Genomic DNA, 23456 nt, shown 5'->3' on the forward strand with positions numbered 1-23456 from the left:
TTTTCCAGTTACAAGTTTTAATGCCTCATCATCGAAAAACCGTTTTGTAATAGCCATTTGTTCCGCTTGCAGATTCTTAATGAGTGATGCAAAGGATTTAGGCATAAACCTAAATGAGTCGACAAACCTTAACTTCACACCTTCTTTAACATTCTTGCTAAATGATATGTATTTTTCTTCATTATTTGGAGTAACTTCTATGTCTTCATTTGTGCATTCTAGTTCTTTAACAAACAGACGAGAATCATAACCACTAAGATTATGCATAAAGACAGGAACAAAATTTGGTGCTTTTGGCTTCAAATTACATTCGTTACATGTGAGTGCTATGAATTTACCAATTATATGATCATGATGACGAACTTTTATATTCTTTTCTGTGTATTCACAATTGCAGTATGTACAGTTCTCAGAACATTCAAATTGTAATTCATTTTCTTCAGTCATTTCTAGTGGTACAACGTTTTTATACACTTTATGCATCTTCTTGGCTTATTCTGTTAGGTTTTGAATAAACTTCTTTGGTACCTCCGAACCTCTGCCATGCTTAAACTTTCTAAATATGCCATTCCTAATAATACAGTATGCATAACTACATGGTTCATGCTTTTGGTCACATCTAGTTTTCTTGGTGGTGTCTTGTGTGTCGGGATCAATCTTAGCGGTTAAACATTTGAAGTCATCATAAATAACATATGGTATGGTCATTGTGTTTTGAATGTTCTTAAAGAAGATTTGGCTTCCTTTATCTGGCATTACAATCTTAACAGTTTCATTATTACAACAGTCCTGCATATGAGTTTTGTGTTTAGATTCATCATTAAAGCACAGCATACAACTTCTACATATATGTTTCTTGTGTTCGTTTTTATTTACTTGAGATGAAACTAAATGTGGTAGGTTATGAATTAAGCAATAGTGTTTTTGTTCATCTTTAGTTGCTAGTAATAGATCTACAGGAATTTCAGCTGGTAGTCTTCCTTTGTGTGGGTATAGTGGATAAATTATATGTTTTTCATCATAACCAAATACACTGATTTGTAATCCTAATACTTTCTCAATCTTTGGTATATCTTTAAGTGCTACAGGAAATTCAATGTCTTTTAATGCTTCGTCGATATCAGTTCTAATGTTGATGTACTCTTGTTCGATTTGATAAACCATCTAATGGATTCAAGTGAGCCTTCAAACAATACAGAAAGCACTTATCATCTTTATTCATTATGTTTAGTACCGCCTTTTGGACTTGATGTGATATGGTAAATCAAAGTAAGTTGCTCCTGAATATGGTGTATACTGATTAATTCTTCGTTCAAAATGTTTTAATTTTGTGTAATGACCAACCTGATCCTCGACCTTGAAATTCACTCATTTCTCTTAAGAGTTTGTCTTTAATACAGTGTATGTACACTCTTAGGTTGGTTGATTCTAAAATCTTATCGTTTGGGGTTTTGAAGTTGAACTCTTGCACCTCTCTGCCTTTAATGTAATCACATGTTAGTTATACTATAACTTTAAGAGCGTTGTGCTTATGTAGTGCACTTTCGATTTTCTTAGTTAGAGCATTAGTTTCCTGTTTATAAATGAAACCACTGGATCCTTTTTTGTTTTGATGTTTGTTCAAACGTCCATGTTTCAAATGTGCTTTTAATTTTTTCAGTGAATGCCTTATCTTTCATCGCTACATTAAGTCGATCTCGTGCTGTGGGCTTAATAAATGTGGTTTGATCTGTGTCATAGTAAAAGGGCATTTGTGTTAAGGAACTTGGTTGAGGATTCGAATTAATAATATGCCTGATGAGGTCTCCTCTATTAAATTTGTAATAACCTCGAATGTTGCTATTTTTGCAATAGGATTTAAGTTCTAAAACAGTCATGTCATAGATGTGTTTTAGTTGGTCAGGCGTGTTGTGATATTGTGTTAGTTGTTGAATTAGTTTGTTTCTGTTGCAAGTACTATAGCCACGAATATTATTGGCTTTAGATAATTGTTGTAGTTTATTTACGGACATACTTTCAAATGCTGCTCTGTTCACACTCTCATTCATTCTCTCATTCATACCATTATTACTTTCTTCACTTATATTATTAGACATTGCATTTATTATATAAGAAAACTTATTTATGGTCTTTCAATTTTTATCTTCACCGAAAATAAATTAATAATTTTCGGACATTTTTGAGGATCAAAGAGGGTACCCCATGGATTTTTCAAAATTTTCTTCTGTTTTTCATTTTCCGCCATTAATTGTATACATGGAACAGTGGAGCAGAAAGGTTGTTTGATTAGTTGTTATGATATTTAGATTTAACTTGTATCTATGTAAGCGATTTGCTTACGATTTATTTATTTCGATTTTGATAACTATAGAACGAGAGACCTGTTTTTGTCTTCATATCGATGTGTTGTGTTATTTACTTACGATTTTCGTTTTTGTTCTTACTTGATTTCTATTTCAAACCCGCCATTTGGGCGGTGTTTAACTTTTCAATGCCTTCGTTTGTATGGGGCCTGATTTCTATTAGGTTTCAGGCCTTTGTGACTTATCGCATGATTGCAGGTTCGTAGTAACCGGCGGCTGTTTCTTTGGTGGTGATAATTTGTCTGTAGTTTTGTTCTTAAACCTATGGGCACATTATTTACTTGCGATTTGATTTAGATTTTCTGTTATGTGCTTATGTAGGACTGAACTCTTCTATATTATCTTTCATGTGGTGCAGTGCGCTGATGAGGTCGCGTAATTACTCTTGCCCACGTTACTTTAATTAATTTGTGGTGAACAAATGATTTTGGCTAAAAATTGTGACCAAAGGCAGGTGACGCAGAACCGGAAAATCATATCTACTTCAGTGGAATTATAGAAACAGTACTCAGTATAATAAAATAAGTTCAATGAAGTTGCTAAATCAACACAATATGTCGACTCAGTGTTTTGAGGTTGAGTGAGATAACGGAAGAGTACTTGACTGAAACATTGTAAAAATTTACCAGTCTGACAGGACTAAAAACTAGAGTAAATGCATGGTGACGTATGGGAAAAGGACGTTTTTATACTGGCTACTACACAGCTGTCAGTGGTGGGAGGGAGACGGCACAGCCGGCCGAAGTGGCCGAGTGGTTCTAGGCGCTACAGTGTGGAACCGCGCGACCGCTACAGTCTCAGGTTCGAATCCTGATTCGGGCATGGATGTCTGTGATGTCCTTAGGTTAGTTAGGTTTAAGTAGTTCTAAGTTCTAGGGGACTAACGACCTCAGCAGTTAAGTCCCATAGTGCTCAGAGCCATTTGAACCATTTTTTTGAGATGGCACATACTTCACTGCCATTCACTTCCGGACTGATTGCCATTTCAGTAGCAATGGAAAAATCGGCTATAGAGCATCGCGTGTCTGGTTGCCATACCATATTGCTAAATGCTGAGTCTGTGCAGTAACGTGGCGCATATTTCGTCGTTTTTTTAATCACACAGCTTCCAGTCGTACTACGATCACGTGGTGGGTTACAGCTTTTAGGAACAACAGTAAACAAAGCCGCCAAGCCCTGTTGGAAAAAAGCGAGAACAATGGAAGCATAGCCATTACGAGAGGAGCAATTAGCAGAAGACGATTCATACACCAGTATGCACACTGTTCTCGGACGAGAAACTATGAGTATGAGAGGAAAATGTTATCATCCGTCCAACAGATTCAGGGACTTCCAATAATGAGAAATCATCGCTGCGCATGGGAGAAAGGTCTTTGAGGAAGACTCAAATGCCGCTGTGTTTACGAGTGATGCGCCAATTTTCATTTGAATTATCGTTTTTTAGTTCCCTGAAAAGCCTTGTGCAATTCATGATAGTCCTCTGCGACCTCCACGTGAGACTTTGCGGTGTACTGTAGCCGTTGCTGACGTAATTGGATCTAACGTTTTGCAGGAGGACTGTCCAACAATGACGATGAGCTCCGTACGTTACATACGCATGATCAACACATTATTTTCTCTAGAATTGTGAATACGACTGATGCACGTGAGAAATTTTTGTTTTCAAAAGGATTATGCAACATCACACATCTAAAATGCAGCCATGTCAATTGTGTCGAACATTTTCACTGGAGACTTCATTTCCCATTTTGATGACTTGCCGTGCCACTCAGAACATCAGAGTTGTCCACTTGTGGCTTTTCTTTGTGAGGGCATTTGAACTGGTTTGTTTATGTAAGAAAATACAAAGTTTAACGGAACTGAAAGCTGTACTAAAAAAGTGAAGTGTACGATTGATCACCGCCTCTGTTATGAGTAAAGTTCTAGCAGAGAATTGATAATTGTATACAAGATAATGGTCTTTACTTGACTGAAATAATTGTTCTTAAGCGACAATGTAAATTACACAGATCTTTGATTTTCTATAAATAAAGTTCTTTCCTTACAAACAAAATGCTACTGCTCATTCGAAAAACGTTAATTTTCTCCATGTCAATTGTTTTTCATTTACTTATGAAGCACCAAAACTTCATATTCGTTCTATATTAGGTTATAATATACTGTTTACCAAGTAGCACTTTATATAACTTTGGAAAATAGTGCATTAAGTACTTACAGGGCCGTAGCTGTGGAACGTAAGGTAGAGCTTGATACGATCGATGTTCCTGTTGATGTGGTTCCTCAGATAACTGGTCTCCACCTCGGAGAAATCCATAGGCCCGGCATAAGTGTCAGAACAGGGGTCGTTGCTGGAGCCCGTCTCTGAAAAAGTAGAAATGTACAGCTTGCAGATTAATACATAATACAGCATAATACAGGTAGCATTCTAGGCCTAAATGAACAAAATGTTACAAAACATATTTTGGTGAAAATAGTGTCTTACACAGGGCAACATATTGTGAGTGAGTGTGTGAGTGTGTGTGTGTGTGTGTGTGTGTGTGTGTGTGTGTGTGCGCAAGTACATGTCTACATCTGGTACACAACAAAGTTTCTGTCCCACACCACTGTGGCATGCTGTTATAATGACAAGACAAAATCTTGAAGACCGTTGGTAAGGTGGAATATGGGGCGGTAATTCATTGTCCTCAGCAGCAGAAATGCATCAGATCCTTCAGACAAATTCAGAGAGCTAAAAACCTAAGGCCTAAAGGATAATGATTTATTGGTGTCTAATTTCTTACGGTCCTTTGGAGAGTTTCTTAATAGAACCGGATGATGTGTATATCACTAATAACACCCAAAGATGTGGATGTTACATAAAACCTTACTTCATCATAAATCGAGTGCAGTAATGTAATCAGAGTTATAAGTGTCGTAAACTGAGTTACCATTACAAGAAGCATTACTACAATAGGCTAAAAATTATTCAACAACAACTTGATTTATTGCACAATTATATGTTTTGAACACATTTGTTGTTACTTATTTAATGAAAATATTTATACAATGCTTTTGCCTCATGCGATTCCCGAGAGGGGCATTTCACTTAGGACCCGAGGAAGGGACATAACTATTTCTCTTTCTTCTTTGTACTTAGGTATTATCTGTTTTTCTTTCATGACACGTTCTATATCACAGTGGATCTATAGAACCAAAAATGTATCTAATCCACTCTAATTAGTTATTGAGCGATATATTTATTCTCGTTTCAGTTTTTGGAAACAAGTCGCACATTGAATGTTTTAGTTTCCCCAAAAACACTGTGGTGACAACACAGAACGGTTTATATCTAATTGAGTATATAATTTTATATGAAAGGTACAGCTACCAGTCACAGTCCCACGGCCGTCACTTAGCTAAAAGAGGGTAAAAACTGAATCTTTTGGAACCTCCTGGAACTCAATAAACATCTGTCACAAAGTCCTCATCTAACGATAAATGACCAGACACCGCTTAATGCTTCCCTTCTCCTAAACTTCATTCAAGCCTCATATGAGACCAATTCTTTCCACACAGTCTGTTACTTCCTATTCCTCCATTTTCCCTACATTTATTTATTTAACTGTGACTGTATGTCTGCTTCATGTATTCTGTTGTTTGATTATAAGTACATTTTTCGTGCAGTAAGATTAATTAGTCAAACCACTAACACACAGTTTAGTTTTGCATTTCCTGTTACAATTTCCAATTATACCTTTCAATCTTTTTCTAAATCACCTTCCATATGTAAAACTTTTTCAAGTCGTTCCTAAGTGATCTTGATTCATATTATCATACTTTGTGTTACTTAAATATTAACTTCATTTAAATTGTTGTATAGGTTATTGGGCTGTTTTACCACATGTACATCTTCTCTTCTTTTGAGTGTAATGCTTTGCTCATGTCTTCTTTATGTTTTGTCTTAGTATTTTCCCGCTGTGTTCCCTTTACATTTACAAACTATTCTGCTTTAATATTTTCACTTTTGATACTATTGCATTGTCAAAGATGAGATTTACTTTGTATTTGCCTCTCGTTCCCCACGTGTGATGTCTTTTGGAGTGTTGTTAACCAGCGCTACATCTTGTTTTATGACGATCTTCTGTTATAGTCTAATGACTGTCTTGTAACAGGAAAACTGGCTAACCAAATAACTTAATACTGTAAATCACCTACAATTTTATGATTTTCATTTGTGACACTAACGAAGGTTATAACCCTGTGCTCTGTGGAATAAGTGTTATGTGTGTTTGAGTCTTAGGCAATAAAATAAAAATTCCATATGCTATATGCAATTCCTCTTACCATTCCAGTGAAAATTAAAGTTCCTGTTACCATCCACTCCAACGCATCCCGTAATTTCAATGGATCGGGTCTTCCTCCACATTCGGTCCTGTGAGATATGAAAACACAAGTAAGTAGAAGTGTATAAGTCTTCGAGGTGTGGGTACAAGCAGAAGCACTCACTGATGGGGAAATTTTAATTTTTAAATAAACATTAAGCGTATGTATTTCTAATATTTAATATTTTGAAGAATCAGCTTCAGTTGCGCAAATTTTCTAGTCTTTACCAGGTTTCGACTAAATTAATCTAGCCATCTTTAGAAGCAAAAAATTACTATAGCATGCCAGAGTAAGGCATAGTCACCATTAAAATTAAAACCTATAGTACCGTTGTACCATGTCAAATTAAAACTACTTAACTGAAGTCCAGCCCCGGCATCTCTTCACCACGCGGTCGGTTGGCAGCGGCAATATGCTAAAAATTCTTAAATATGTATTTCTCCTACAAAACATTGATATACATTACAAACAGAAAGGTACAATTACAAATGTTGCTCCACAGTAAATGATTGGCTTATGCAGTAATAGGCTTTTTTAATAAATACAGCGTGCACAAGGAATTTTACACTTACCATCCACAAATGGAGGAGGAAAGATCCGTAATGACTGAGAAAGTGAGACGTTACCTATGCCATGCATTCCACAGAGCTTTTCACAGTATGGATGTTGTTATAGATGTAGGTATACGTCACAATACCGACGCGTATTTGGTATGACGTTAGGCTACGCCCACAAGTGTTCATCGTAGCGGTCGCAAGACTTAGCTTCATTTCAAGGAGCATCTCCGTCAAAATGGTACAGATTTTTCTAACAAGGTGCGTGCGGAGAAGAAAAGGGTATCAACCATTCCGTTTTGGGGTACGTGCATCATTTCTTTTTGAGCTGTGCTTTCCTCCCTGCTGTTTCTTACTACTGTACAAGAAAGAATTTACAGGCTGATTCTTGCAAAGAAGAAAACAGCAAACAAGCAGTGATAATAATGCTACTTATTTATATAAATAGCGCTGTTACGGGTTTCTAACCGACAAGTTAATCTCTAGACGGCTGTTCATCTTCATATTACATTTCTTGTTGTTTACATTACTCGTTGGAAGAAAACTGGACAACAGCTAATGTAAGCAACAATAAATGTACTACAAGAGTAAACAGTCGTGTGAAGACGGACCCATCGTTTCTAAATCGGAAATAGCGCTATTTATATAGTTAGAAATCATCATTAACTTTCATTGGTAACTGTTTTGTTTTCGAGAATGAACTTGTGTTTTGTACATAGCAGTGGTGTGAAAGACGTGATTTCAACCAAATAAAAAGAAAGTTTTTCTTCCAAATACCATCAATACTGCGGCACTAAGTTTTATTTGTGATAATACAAGCACAGAAATAATAATTTCGTTTTTAAGAAGTAGAACTGTAATGAATAAGAACCACTGTTCATATTCCTTAAATTTTGAAACGCCAAAGGCAAGCACAGCTTGGATCAAAGACAATGAGCCATCTACTAAGGCATGTTTTAAACACTTTCTACGTGAATGAAATTTTTCACTTTGCAGCTGAGATATGAAACTTCCTGGCAGATTAAAACTGTGAGCCGGACCGAGACTCGAACTCCAAGTTCGAGTCTCTGTCCGGCACACAGCTTTAATCTGACTGGAAGTTTCACTTTATACATGATTTGCCACCTCTATCAAAGCTAGAAACACGCAACTGAATTCCGAGAACGCGTTTTGTTTTCTTTTTTTTTTTTCTTTTTATTAATGACACATAGAATGTTTTCCATTTCGATTCTTCATATGTATATATATAACCGCACAAACAGTCCTTGTGCAACACGATTGTAGTATTAGTGAGTTGCTAATAACAGTGTCTCAGCATTTGGATTAAAACTATACAGCCGCTAGAGCACCTTAAACTGAGAATTTTCAAACTGGGAGTCAATAGTCTGAAATTAATATTGCAGTTAGACTGAGGTCTTGAATGAGGGATGCTTGTGACACACGAGTATGTAAAACGAGTGATTTTACAACAAAAACCTCTACGTGTCATCGACGTTGGTAGTCCTATTTAGTAAAACAGTAAGTAGGAATCTGGGATGGAGATTTACATTTGCGATTGGCTGTCAAAAATGAAGCATCATTTGTCACAGAAATTTGTAAACATGATTTAACGTATGATGCAGAAGGATGTAGCTCGAGGAGAACAGCAGAAAGGTGTTTCGTAACAAGCATTATCCTAACTATAACGAGAGAAACCTATGGGAAACATACAAGGTATGGAGAGCTCGTTTCTGTTATCGACACATTATTTCCCGCACATTGCAATTTAAGACGGTGTCGCAACACGTGCAAAGAGTGTCATGGAAAGCACGCATCGAAAAATGCTGCTGAGCGATGTGGCGCAGTAGTCAACCAATGGACTCGCATTTGGGCTGGACAACGGTTCATACCCCCGTCCGCCCAACCAGGTTTAGCTTTTCCGTGATTTCCCTAAACCGCTCCAGGCAAATTCCGGGATGGCTCCTAAGAAAGGGGCACGGCAGGTTTCCTTCCTTATCCTTTGGCATCCGGAGCTTGTGCTCCTTCTCTAACGACCGTGATAACGACGGAGCGTTAAACTCTAATCAGCCGTCCTTCCTGCACTTCGAAAAATACGGACTACAGAGAGCTACTGGCGCAGCAGTTACACCCTGTCATAAATATCTACATCCACATCTACATTTACATACATATACCGCGGCGAGAAAAGTCATGCGATACCTTCTAATACCGTGTCGGGTCTCTTTTGCCCGGCATAGTACGACAACTGTCGTACAAGTCGTTGGAGTCCCCTACAGATATACTGAACCTCTATAGTCGTCCATAATTGTGAAAGTGTTGTCGGTTCAGGACTTTGTATACGAACTCACCTCTCGCTTATGCCCCATAAATTATCGACGGGATTCGTGCGACGCGATGTCATGGCCAAATCATTCGCTCGAATTGTCCAGAATTTTCTTCAAACCAGTAGCGAATAGTGGTGGCTCGGTGACATTACATCGTTATTTCAGAACACAAAGTCCAAGAATGGCTGAAAATGGTCTCCAGGTAGACGAACATAACCATTTCCAGTCAATGACCGTTTCAGTTGGACCATAGGACGCGTCCAATCCACGTGAACACCGACCACACCATTATGGAGCCACCATCAGCTTGCAAAGTTCCTTGTTGACAACTTGGGTCCATGGCTTCGTGGGTCTGCGTCACCCTCGAACCCTACCCCTCGAACTCTACCCTCAACTCTTACCAACTGAAATCGAGACTCATCTGACCAGGCCACGTTTTAACATCCATCTAGGATTCAGACTGTATGGTTACGAGCTCAGGAGAGGCGCTGTAGGAGATGCCATGCTGTTAGCAAAGGCACTAGTGTCGGTCATCTGCTGGCGCAGTCCATTAACGCCAGATTTCGCTGCACTGTCCTATCGGATACGTTCATCGTACGTCCCACACTGATTTCTGCTGTTATTTCACGCAGTGATGTAGTCTGTTAGCACAAACTACTCTATGCTAGCTCTGGTGTTCTTGGTCATTAAGTGGAGAACGTCGGCCACTGCGTTGTCCGTGAAGAGAGGTAGTGCCTGAAATTTGGTACCCTCGGCACATTCTTGACACTGTGAAACTCATAATATTGAATTCCCTAACGATTTCCGAAACGAAATGTCCCATGCGTCTTGCTCGAACTACCATTCCGCGTTCAAAGTTTGTTAATTCCAGTCGTGCGACCGTAACCACGTCGGTCACCTTCTCACATGAATCATCCAAATACGAATGACAGCTCCACCAATGCTCTTCCCTTTTATACCTCGTGTACACAATACTACCGCCACCTCTAAACGTGCGTATCACTATACCATGGCTTTTGTCATCTCAGTGTATTGTGAAAACTACTGTGAAGTCCATGACAGACAGTACTGTGCACTTTTAGGGTTCCTTCCCGTTCTAGTCGCGCTTCTAAGCATAGGGAGAGCGAACGCTTACATGGCTGTGAGTGTACTGTAAATAGTGTAATCTTGTCTTCACTGAAACGATACGAAGGGGATAAAGAGAACACCTAAACTTTTCATTTGGTTCTTGTTTTTTAAACCTTTTAAATTGGCTCCCGGAGGTGAATTTGCTTCTATCTTCAAGAGTGTGCCAGTTCAAATTTTCAGAGTTTGTGCGACGCTCTCCTGATATTCAAACCAGCCTGTGGTCTTTCGTGTCGCCCTTCTTTTTATACGTTCAATGTCTTCCGTTAGTGGACCCGCCAGGTTAGCCGAGAGCGCTAATGCCCTGCTTCCTGGACTCGGGTAGGCGCGTCGGCCCTGGATCGAATCCGCCCGTCGGATTAACGACAAAGGCCGGAGTGCCAGCCAGACTGAATGTGGTTTTTAGGCGGTTTTCCACATCCCTCTAGGTGAATACTGGGTTGGTCCCCACTTCCCGCCTCAGTTACATGACTCACAGACATTTGAAACATATTCGCACTTTTCCATGATTTCCACTAGACGTAGACATATGGGGTACTCTGATTCCGTCCCGGGGGGTACGGGGTGGCGGCAGGAAGGTCATCCTGCAACCCCTTCAAATTAACATGCCAAATCAGATTTAACCACGCCAACCCTGCGCAAAATGCGGGACAAAGGCGCAAGCGATAAATGTCTCCCGTTAGTGGCATATGGTATGGGTCCCACATACTTCAATATTCTTAGATTGGCCATGGAAGATATATGCAAGCAGATACCTCTGTAGAACGGTCGCATTCTTTCAGTATCCTGACAATAAATCGAAGTCTGGCAGGTCCTTCACCTATGATTTAGCCTGTAAGACCATTTCGTTTCATATCTATACAAAATGTTACATCGAGGTATTGGTATGAGTTGTCTCAATTATATAGTTGTGCTGCAAGTAGTGTACTCGGCGCGGCTAGGTAAAATAAAGATGCCGCCAGGGGTAATGTAAGAGCCTCAAGAAAGTGGGTCGGACCGGTAGTGGCCTAGCGCTTACATCACAAGTATTGTCGCCACGGAGTCGAGCTGTTACCACATACCCCAGCCAGCAGCAGGGCTAGAGTTGTAATATCACCGACACAGCAGAAGGCAAAGCCACTGTGGCATGGATGACCCGTCGTGTCCGAGCTGTGGATCTGTTGTGGCTTGCTTGATGGGATTCGGTGTCTGGCATAACAAGGATGGGCCGCTCCCGTATGAATACTACTCATTTCTTGACAGAAGTAGGCAGTCTGACTGCGGCCACTTTTGACGGGAGGTCCACGCTGTTCTTTGAGTTGACATGAATCTGCAAGCTGCCACCACTGGACCGTGGCGCTGCTAGCTGTTGCCCTGTCTTATTGACCCTGATGTTGCCGACTTAGCGCCCTGCAACCGAAGGGCCACCAGCAGACTTACTGCAGCCACTACCGGCCTCCTACCCTGGTGGTCTACAGTTCGAGCCAGGGGACGTGCAACCACTCAACCATCATTGCTTGCGTGGTCAAACTCTATGCTGTCCATTTCCACTTGCGTACGCAAGCAGTGTTGCTGAGAGCCGCCCCCTCCACGATGGGTCCGTAACGTGGTTTTGCGCGCCCTGCCTTGAGTCGCGTGGCTGCCTCTAGCCTGCTGCTGCTAGCCTGCTGCTGGCCACTGCCAAAGTCAGCAACCTTACTGAGTCGCTGCTTCCATCACTCAACTGGCTGAGTGATGCTGAAGGCTGCCAGGGACAATAACCCACTCACTAACCGCAGGACACTGACTGTGTACAGCTTATACTATGGGGGCATCGGCTTCTCCGAACTTTGTCACGACTATTTTAATTTGCTGAACAATAAATTAATCTTTTAACGATGCTGTTTTCTTGACTTAACATCGAACCACAACCAGGCACTCGCCACTCCACCGTTATTCCATTCAGGTGAATTACTGGCTTCTTGAGCTCTGACAACCCAGCTCCATCACCTACTGATCAGGCCAGCAACCTGGGGCCTCTACAATATTGTGGTCGAAGGATACCGTATTTCTGCGTTTTGTGAAATACACAATATTACATTTATGAGTGTTTAAAACTATTTGTCATTCTTTGTATCACTCTGAAATCTTAGCAAGATCTGCCTGAATATTTGAGAGCCCTTTTTCAGATATTCATTGTAGATCACTGCAAAATCTTCGAAATAAATGAGGTAAGTAATAATATTGGATGCCTGGCCATTCAAATACAGTATGAGGAACAAGGATCCCAACACGCTTCTCTGTGTCACGCCCAAAGTTACTTCCTTCCGTCGATGACTTTCCATCGGAATAACATGCTGCGTCCTTCCTGAATAAGTGTATGTCCCCAGCCGAGTAAAAAATTTATTTCATGCCCCAACTGTACTTTTGTTAATAATGATTAGTTGTGGAACGCGAATTCTCTCTGTGAATTGTCATTGCTGGAATAAATCAGTGGCAGAATTGCCACCTACACTGTCTAATCCTTTTAGAGGACAGCTACAAGTCGTCAAGTCAGTTATTATGATTGCTGAAGGGTAGTGGAACAGAAATGTGCCACTCGAAATACCAAATATAAAGTCACCTTACGACTGAAAAAAGTGTTGTTACTGGAGGAAAAGTTGTGCCCTTCTGGTGGCCTTTACAGCTGTTTCAGCGGGATTGCAGAGGGGCAAGAGATCCTCTTAAAAACAGTGTGTAGCGTTTTACCGCTGTTCGCCGTCAGGACGAAATCCAGTACTGCACCGAGCATGGTGCTTGTGGAACAAAGCAAGGTTAGAGTTTAACGTCCATCCGAGAATGGTAAAATGAGGGAGACGCAAACCGGCCGGCGTATTTTCGAAGAAAGAATCGCCGTATTGACCTTAAGTGGTTAACAGAGCTTGTTGTCAGAAGAGGGATTGGAACGCTTGTGATTGGGCCATTGGTAATGGGCTAGGAATATACTGCCAAGCGAGTCACGGTTCCGTGTAATCAGTAATTCTGGAGACTATCTCGTGCGGATAGATACTGAAACACAAATCCTCTCCTAAAAGTGCTACCCTGGTGGTTTTGGTACACAAAGGAATGTCGTCTGTCTGGGTATCATGACCAGTACGCGTCTCTGTGGCAGTACAGATCAAGTGAGAATGTTAGATATCGCGAAAGAGAAGGGATTTGTTGAGGAAAATCTTGATCCTAGCAGAAGGCCTCACAATGTCGACACCGTAGAGTGGGAATATCCGCAAATTGAGTGGCGAAGTATTCATCATTCTATGGAGAAGGCGTAGAACATTTTAGCAGACTTATTACGGAGATAATTACATTTCTGGTATGCAAGATCTGGGAAACTACACTACTGGCCATTAAAATCGCTACACCATGAAGATGGTGAGCTACATACGCGAAATTTAACCGACAGGAAGAAGATGCTGTGATATGCAAATGATTAGCTTTTCAGAGCATTCACACAAGGTTGGCGCCGGTGACGACTCCTACAACGTGCTGACATGAGGAAAGTTTCCAACCGATTTCTCATACAAAAAAAGCAGTTCACCGGCGTTGCCTGGTGAAACGTTTTATAATGCCTCATGTAAGGAAGAGAAATGCATACCATCACGTTTCCGACTTTGATAAAGGTCGGATTGTAGCCTATGGCGATTGCGATTTATCGTATCGCGGCATTGTTGCTCGCGTTGCTCGAGATCCAATGACTGTTAGCAGAATATGGAATCGGTTGATTCACGAAGGTAATACGGAACGCCGTGCTGGATCCCAACGACCTCGTATCACTAGCAGTCGAGATGACAGGCATCTTATACGCATGGCTGTAACGGATCGTGCAGCCACATCTCGATCCCTCAGTCTACAGATGGGGACGTTTGCAAGACAACGACCATCTGCACGAACAGTTCGACTCTGCACGAACAGTTCGACGACGTTTGCAGCAGCATGGACTATCAGCTCGGAGACCATGGCTGCGGTTACCCCTGACGCTGCATCACAGACAGCAGCGCCTGCGATGGTGTACTCTGCGACGAACCTGGGTGAACGAATGGCAAAACGTCATTTTTTCGGATGAATCCAGGTTCTGTTTACAGCATCATGATGGTCGCATCCGCGATGGCGACATCGCGGTTAACGCACGTTGGAAGCGTGTATTCGTCATTGCCATACTGGCGTATCACGGTATTGACTTAGGTGGCGATTTGCATAGTGATTATCTTTTCCTACTGATACTGGTGTGGAAGTTGTGTTGCTGATGTACGTCAAATGGGAATGATCTCTTGAGGCTTGGCGACCAGCCTAAGTTTCCATTATCGAGACGAAATAGAATGGTGAGAAAGGAGATGGAAACTGTGTGAGAAATGGAAGTATTAAATTGGATGGAGCTTGTTAGAAAGCTTTATGGGGTTTCGGGTAAACGTAAGGGATCACATCATGTTTGCGGATGGCTCAAGATGTGTAAGGATTCTGTCTCCTGTGCGGAATAAAATGGGGGTAGGTTTCGGGAGTAAGCGGTGGTGAAATTTAGGTTTAATACTGTGTGACTTGTGAGAGAATGTGAAGACGTGGTAAGGGGTGGGTATCTATATTTACACTCCCTAAGCCACCTTGTCGTGGGTGGCGGGAAGTGCTTCCGGCACCACTATCAATACTTTCCTTCCCTCTTGCATTCACGACTGGTGAGTGGGAAGAAAGACTGTCGATAAAACGTCCGTATGGCCTCTGATTTTTCTGATTCTCTCGTCTTGGCCATTTCTCGAGACGCATGTGGGAGCAACTAATGTGTTGTCCGAGTCATGATACGACAGTAAACCTCTCTGTAATGTATAATGTCTGTTTTGCAGTGTCTATCACCGGAGTTTGTTGAGCATCTCAGCAGAATTTCTCGCACTTATTAATCGATGTGATGACGAAACGTGACATTCCTTGGATGTTCTTTACATTATGTAACAATCCAACATGATAAGGGTCCCAGACTAGTGAAAAACAACCAACATGGTCTTTCATGCGTTTTGTAAGCCTCTTATTTCATTGTTGAACGACATTTCCTTACGATTCTGCCAATCAATTTCAGCCTGCCACCTGCTTTCCCTGCTGTCAGTTTTGATGGTTATTCCATTTTAGGTAGCTCCGAAGTGTCTTGTTTTCAGTGATTCATCGCCAATCGCGTAATCGAACAGTAATGGGCGTCTTCGCATCTTTATATACAATACGTTGAGGGTCAACTGGCAGTGACTGCACCAATCGTCGATACGCAACATGTTATTACATTTCTTTACACTCATCTGATATTGCAACCTCGCTGTAGGTAACAGCATAGTCTAGGAACAGCCTCATAGAGCTTCCGACTGAATCCACTGCATCACTCCTTTAAATCATAACCATTAGTGGCCTCCGACATTCCCGACGTTACCTCTAAATTTATCAGATTGGTGCCATTAAGAACTACGTACTGAGTTATAACTGTTAAGAAGTTGTGAACCGAGTTGCAAATGTCGTCTGATTAAACAACGCTATGGAACTGTATCAGATGTCTTCTAGAACTCAAAGAACACGGTATCAACCTGGGAGTTTCTATGTACGGCACTCTGGATTCCATGGTGTTGTGTACATAGTTCCGCGTAGTCAGCGCGTACACAACTTTCCCACTAGAGCGCGCCCCGCTAAGCACAACAGCGCAGGCGCAGCGCTCGTCCGTCTCCGCACTACGAGATGGAACTGTCTTAGAGAGGGACCAAATTCTGCTTCCGCCGATCCGCGTATTAATATGTAACGCAGCCAATGAGATTGCTGCTAACGTAGAACCTTTACTCCTCGCGGATCACGCTCGCGCAGTGATACCTGAACGCTCGAGGTATTATAACGAGTGTACAGACTTCCGATTAGTCAGTCTGCGTTAGTCTATAGTCAAGTTTCAGTCCGCGCCTAATAAGATTATCATATTCCTGTACATAGCCATGAAGATAAATGAATAGACACTTCGACAAGTATCAGAGATATGTGAGAATAAGATTAACGTACCAAGACCAAAGGAACTTCAGATTGTCAATTGTAAACAGCATCCAGAATCAAGTTAAGTAATTTCTATGATTTTTATTATTTTAATAAATATGTGTGAAAATTAATCAAGTTCTGTTTAAAGTTGGTCACCGTCAATCTGCTACTCTAAGCGTGCAAGTGGCATTTCTATCGTCTGACCTAACGGCAGAAGATGAACACGCCACGATAAGACCACGAGACATATTGCTGACACTCGCCTACTTCGTTAGAGCGACAAGTCAAATAATCTGATGGTGTGTGTACCGAAGGTCTTACAGTACGCACACCACACATGGACATGTAGAGCAAGATGTGTTTTGCAACATCTCTGCGTTAGGAAACCAGGTTTATTCTTATAGAGGAGAGTTTCGTTCTCTAGAAACGTAATTTGCAGAGCAGTAGTAAATAACTCGATGAAGAGAATGTTGGGGACTTGTAGGGGTGTGAAGTAGTTTGGGTCGAACATGTAGATGAGGAGGTTACTTTAGGTCTGACGGAAGGTGGTTTGCCTCACATTAATAGTAGTAGGTTGCCGGCATTACATTGTGGAGAGCAACGTGGGATTCCAAGCGAAATTTCTCGTTCACCACGTTTTATAGTAAGGTCAGCGAAAGAAGTCCCCTGACAGTTGCAGTGGGTTTCATGTGGTTGGTCCATGCAGCATCCACCTAAATCAATAACATACTGCGTTTTGGTACGTCTCTACGGCAACACGTTAGTATTGTCGAAGCTGTGCGACTATATTGTTTTCTGCTGCAGCCATTTGAGCTTCGCAATTGAAAGCTGGCAATAGCGCTGCCAGCTGTCAGGGATCATCTTTCGCCGCCTCTTATTACAATTCACTGGTGTCGCTGAACATAGAAGAGGACACTCGGGGTGACAAAATGCACATAGTTAGCAAATGCGTGCTTTCTGGAGACCAAAAGCAAACATTACAACAGCCACAATATTTTTATGGTAAGAATATGTCGCATAGAAGAATGGGTGGTGCCAACTCGACCACTCCCATATTTTAACAGAGAGACGGGTAGTTCCCACATAATATGTAATCCGAACCATCCGCCCTTGTTACGAGACCAAACAGTAATTTCGTTTCTATGGAATCGTTCATCATACAGTCCCAATAGCCTGAAAGTGCCTAAGACCTTTCTGCTAAAGTAATACTCTGCATGATTAGAAGTTAGGCAGAGCTCCAATCGCGCGACTTCACAGACTTCCTTAGCTGTTTAAAATGAGTGTATCACTTATGTTCGAGGCAGAAATTTTTAAGGTCCTTTAGTCTGATTGTATGTGCCAAATCGCGACTGGAAACAGTATAACAGATGCCAACTTATTTCACAGTGGTATCTCGAGCAGAATGACCGCACCAGCATGGATTTCGAAAACAGATCGTGCGAAACTCAACTTGCCATTTTCACGCAAGACATCCTGAGATTCATGGATCAAGTCAATCATATGGATGCAGTATATTTTCACTCCAGAAAAGCATTTGACTCGCCCCTAACCATTACGATTATATGCTGTAACTAACAAAATTTGTGATTGGATTGAGGATTTTTCGGAAATGGGGGGGGGGGGGGGGAGGGGTACGCAGCATGTTGTTCTGGATAGAGAATAGTAAGGAGAAGTTAAAGTAACTTTGGATGTGTAAGTGTAAGTGTGTAGGTGTAAGTGTAAGTGTGAACGGACCCTTGTTGTTCATATTGTCATCTTAATGACCTGGCAGACAATATTAACAATAACCTCAGACGTTCTGCAGATGATGCAGTTATCTGCGATCAAATAGACGACCACACGCAACAACGCGCGGCGGCTCTATGAGAAAGTGGATTCCCTGCGGGACACTGTCCATGGGTTACGCCACGTTGGGACTACACTTCCACGCCGGTGGCATCGACATCCGGTTCCTCTAACCATCCTAGAGGAATCGGATTCCGACCACGGCTGACGATAGGCCTGGCTCGCCCACCACGGATGCATCCTTTGGCGGGACTACTACTCCAGTCTAAATCTGAAAAAAGCTGCACGCAAATATCCAGTCAGATCTCGACGCGATTTCAACATGCAAAGACTGGCACATTGTTTTAAATGATCATAAATGTGTAATTGTGCACTGCACAATACGCAGAAAGAATAGTCTCTTATAAAGCAGTAAGTTTTTCAGTCAGTCAACTCGTGCGAATATTTGAGTAAAGATTTGTAGTGATATGAAATGGAATGATCACATAATCTCAGTCCTTGATAAGGGGGATTATAGACTTCAGTTCATTGGCGGTATACTGGGTAAATGCCGTCAGTCTACAAAAAATATTGCTTATAAATCTTCTGTGCGTCCCATCTTCGAATACTTCTCAAACGTGTGAGGCCCGCTGCAAGAAGAAATCTGCTTCATTTGAGATTAGTTTCTTATGTATGGTCGGGACAGTCAGTAATGGAGCGGTCACACCCACATCGAGTAAACGCATGGGACTAAAACAAAGACGTTGATATAGAGGGAGGAATTTGGACAAAAATGAACTCTTCATATTACTGCTTAATTTTTAGTATATTTCTTTATACTATCAGTAGGCCCTATTTTACTGGTATGTTTATCTTTTTATTGTTGTGTTTTTTGTCACGTTGACTTTTAGGGACTCTTGCTGAACACTTATGTTTGTATGTTATTCTATTTAGTGTCTCACCGGTGATACTTCCATATATTTAATATAGTTAGTATTACTCCATTTTAACGTAATCCTATTGTACCCGAATTAGAGTGCTCTCGTACACTACATGTAGGCTTAGTTTCTTTACTCGCTTTCGTTAGTCCTTTTCTTCTCGCTTACTTTTATTACGTATTGGTAGTGTGGGGATGCACCGTGCCGTTTTATATGTCTACATTGCTATTTCTGTTGCGTGTATCTCTTTAAACCAGACTAATCTTTTTGTAGACTTTGTTTTGGCTCCTTAAGACGAGTCCATACTTGACTACCGATGTTGACATTATTCTCCTACCATACTTCACCTGTCGTCTTATAGCTCAGTTTTAGAAACATTTTTGCCCCTGTCTGTGCCCTCTATTTTAGTTGTATTTTTATCTTTCACGTTTTTAAAAAATGGTTCAAATGGCTCTGAGCACTATGGGACTCAACATCTTTGGTCATAAGTCCCCTAGAACTTAGAACTACTTAAACCTAACTAACCTAAGGACATCACACACACCCATGCCCGAGGCAGGATGCGAACCTGCGACCGTAGCAGTCCCGCGGTTCCAGACTGCAGCGCCAGAACCGCTAGACCACCGCAGCCGGCTCACGTTTTTATCCTGGGGCACTCTGTCAAGTATATATTAAGCATTTTTGCGCAACACTCGTGTTCATCATTATTATAATTATTCTTGCATTTGTAGTTATATTTTGTATCGATCTTGTGATCCACCATTACGTAAGCGAGCAGACGAATCAGCCCCTGTGTCCCGTAGTTTCTCAGCTATCTACTGTGGTTCCCACCTCATTGGCTAGTGTGTCAGTCGCTACTGCTGCCGCTGTCAGCTGGCATCTGGTCCGTCTCTGCTTTACACACTTGTGTGTAGTGCTGTCGATGCGGTCAACGTGGTTTCTGGTTCTACGTGTGAGTGCAGTTATTTATTTATTTGCTATAGATGTCTTTTTTGTCCAGATCCCTCCCTCTATGTTAGCGTATTCGTCCTAGTCCTATGCGTTTGTTTGACGTGGGTATGCCCGCCTCCCCTCACCGTGACCGATTGGCCTGACTGCCACAGATTTATGGTTTCATAAGAACATCACTTTTAATGGCTTTACCTTTATTTTTTCATGTTAACCGCATAATTCCTGTATGCTAGTAGCTTCTCTCGTTCGCTGTTCGTGACACCTGAAGACGATGCTTTAGGATTCGAAACCGGTAGTGCAATAAATAAAAAATTAATGGCAACGGAAGCGGAAGTTTTATTTTACTAATAACTTTCTCAATTTCGGATGTTCGCCTGATGATATATTTTATAAAAAAGAACGATGCCACGAATAGCCACAGTATTGTATGACTTACGGGAGTGCATCACGAAAATGTTGAAAAACATGAATTGCAAAATGGTTCAAATGGCTCTGAGCACTATGGGACTCAACTGCTGTGGTCATAAGTCCCCTAGAACTTAGAACTACTTAAACCTAACTAACCTAAGGACAGCACACAAAACCCAGCCATCACGAGGCAGAGAAAATCCCTGACCCCGCCGGGAATCGAACCCGGGAACCCGGGCGTAGGAAGCGAGAACGCTACCGCACGACCACGAGATGCGGGCCATGAATTGCAAACTCTTGAAGATAGACGCCTATTATACAGCGAAAGGCCACTTACAACGTTATATATCAAGAACCAGTATTTTTTAATGTGAATAATTTGTAAATATTCTTCAGCACCTACGTCTGACTCCTACAGGGGACAGGGTTAGATTACGAAATAGTTCGTGGTAAATGACCAAATGTCACTGTTCGATGGCCACGATATTTCGGCAAGTATCCACCCTTGCCATCATCAGGTAGGCTGATGAATTGACTCCTTGGAGCTGGCAGGTGGTTTCTATCTCCTCCCCTCCCCTTCCCGAGAAACCATGTAATTGTTATGGAATATCCTAGGGAAATAATCATCTACAGAAATACTCTTGGAGGAATAGTCATTATATTGGGAAAAGTTTAAATATCACAACAATGGAACTACTACACACTGCCCCTTATGCAAGAGGTTATTTGGCTTGATACTGATTGACAGAGTTGTTGGATGCTCTCCTGACGGAGGTGGTTGGAGGATCCTGCCCCTAATGCTCCAAACGTTCTCCATTATGGAGAGATCTGACGACCTTGCTGAACAAGGTAGGCTTTGGGACGCACGAAGACAAGCTGTAGAAACTCTCGCCTTGTAATGGCGGGTATTATCTTGCTGAAATGTAAGTCTAGGATGACTTGCCATGAAGGAAGATAAAACGATGCGTAGAATATCATCGAGTACCACTGTACTGTAAAGGCACCACGGATGACAACAAATGGCGTCCTGCTATGAAAACAAATGGCAGCCCAGGCCATCACTCCTGGCTACCGGGCAGTACGGCGGGCGACAGTCAGGTAGGTGTGCCACTGCTCTCAGAAGATGTCACCAGACGCTTCTTTTCTGGTGATTGGGGCTCAATTCACAGTGGGACTCATCACTGAAGACAGTTCTATTGCAGACAATGAGATTCCAGGCCCGAAACATGTCTGGAGACGGCCTGGAAAGGGATGGATACAAAGCTGAGTGTCGCCGACCACACTCCCGACTGTCAGGACGGATGGTCTCGAGAGCCATTTATTTTCGTAGCAGGACTCCTTTGATTGTCATCCGCAGCACCCTTACAGCACAGCACTTTGGTACATCGACGATATTCTACGCCCCGTTTTGTTGTCCTTCATGGCATGCCATCCTGGGCTTACATCTCAGCAAGGTAATTGCCGCCAGCACATGGCGAGAGTTTCTGCTGTGTGTCACGTACTTGCCAAACCCTAACTTGGCCAGCAGGGTCACCGGATCTCTACCCAATTGAGAATGTTTGGAGTATTATGGGCAGAACCCTCTCTCCAGCTCGGGATTTTGATTATTTAATGCGCCTATTGGACAGAAATTGGAACGACATCCAACATCTCTATCAATGAATGCCAAGCCGAATAACTGCTTTAATAAGGGCTAGAAGTGTACCATAGTGTTACTAACGTGCTCAACTTGTGGAGCTCTTTCTATTGAATAAATAATCTCATTTTCCTTAAACTGTAATCATTTGTTTGTCTGTGCAGGTACATCATATCTGTCATTTCTCTCCCATTGGGATAATTACTTGATGGTGCGTCTCTTTTTTTTCCTTAGAGCGTATAAATATAAGTTCCCCTGTAGTTGCTGGTGTCATTACCTCTTTGAAGGTGTACTCGTAACCATCAGGGTTGAGCACGGGGACGATGTGCCAGTCGACGTTGTCTGTCAGCGCGCTTTCTGCAGCGTTCTCGACCAGCTGGTTGATGACGTAGAGGGCGGCAGCTGGCGCGATCCACTCCCTGGCGTGGATGCCAGCGTCGATCAGTATAACAGGCCTGGTGTTGTCACCTCCGGAGGAGATCTTGATGATGTCCAGATCGCGGCCTGCGTAGCTGTTCCCGATGGACTCTACCGTCACCGTGTCGGAGTAGTTTGAAGCCAGATCCGACAGGTACTGCAGAATCTGCAAAACCATGGTGGAGACCACAGACCATAAAACATTAGGTCAGAGCATACTGTCATGATACAAGGGATGTTGTTTAGTAGTAAGTAAATGTACGGTATAAAGATATGCCTGTATCATCCTCAGTGCTGGCTCGATAGACAATTACCTCAGAGTGTGGATCGTACTAGTGAAGTTTGTGAAACTTACGTTTCCCCAAAATCAGCACAGCGTGCACCCATCATCACCAGACACCGGTGGGAGACCAAAGCCAAGGCACTCAGAACACGAATGTCATGAAACTTGGTTCACCGTCCTCAGCTCTCTATTTTCAAAGAGCCCTACGTGGAGGGGATGATTCATTTGTTGTTGCCAGTATTGTGAGGAAATTTGTGGAAAACTGGTGAAAATAGTACACTGAACAGCAGTTGATCAAGACACCAACCAGAAACACGAAACAGGACAAAAAATGTAACTACAGAAACGTACATAA

General features: G+C 42.0%; 1 protein-coding gene across 1 annotated transcript in view; it reads right to left on the reverse strand.

Annotated features, from left to right (window-relative positions):
• Window positions 1-22996, reverse strand: part of LOC126188705 (carboxypeptidase B-like) — a 54706-nt gene extending 31710 nt beyond the window's left edge. The window contains exons 1-3 of the mRNA XM_049930312.1: window positions 22679-22996; window positions 6687-6774; window positions 4579-4724 (exon numbers count right to left, since the gene is read on the reverse strand). Coding sequence (XP_049786269.1) covers window positions 4579-4724; window positions 6687-6774; window positions 22679-22996 — 552 coding nt within the window. The remainder of the gene's footprint in view (window positions 1-4578; window positions 4725-6686; window positions 6775-22678) is intronic.
• Window positions 22997-23456: the final 460 nt, after the last annotated feature.

This window comes from Schistocerca cancellata, chromosome 5, assembly GCF_023864275.1.
Source record: "Schistocerca cancellata isolate TAMUIC-IGC-003103 chromosome 5, iqSchCanc2.1, whole genome shotgun sequence".
NCBI lineage: Eukaryota > Metazoa > Arthropoda > Insecta > Orthoptera > Acrididae > Schistocerca > Schistocerca cancellata.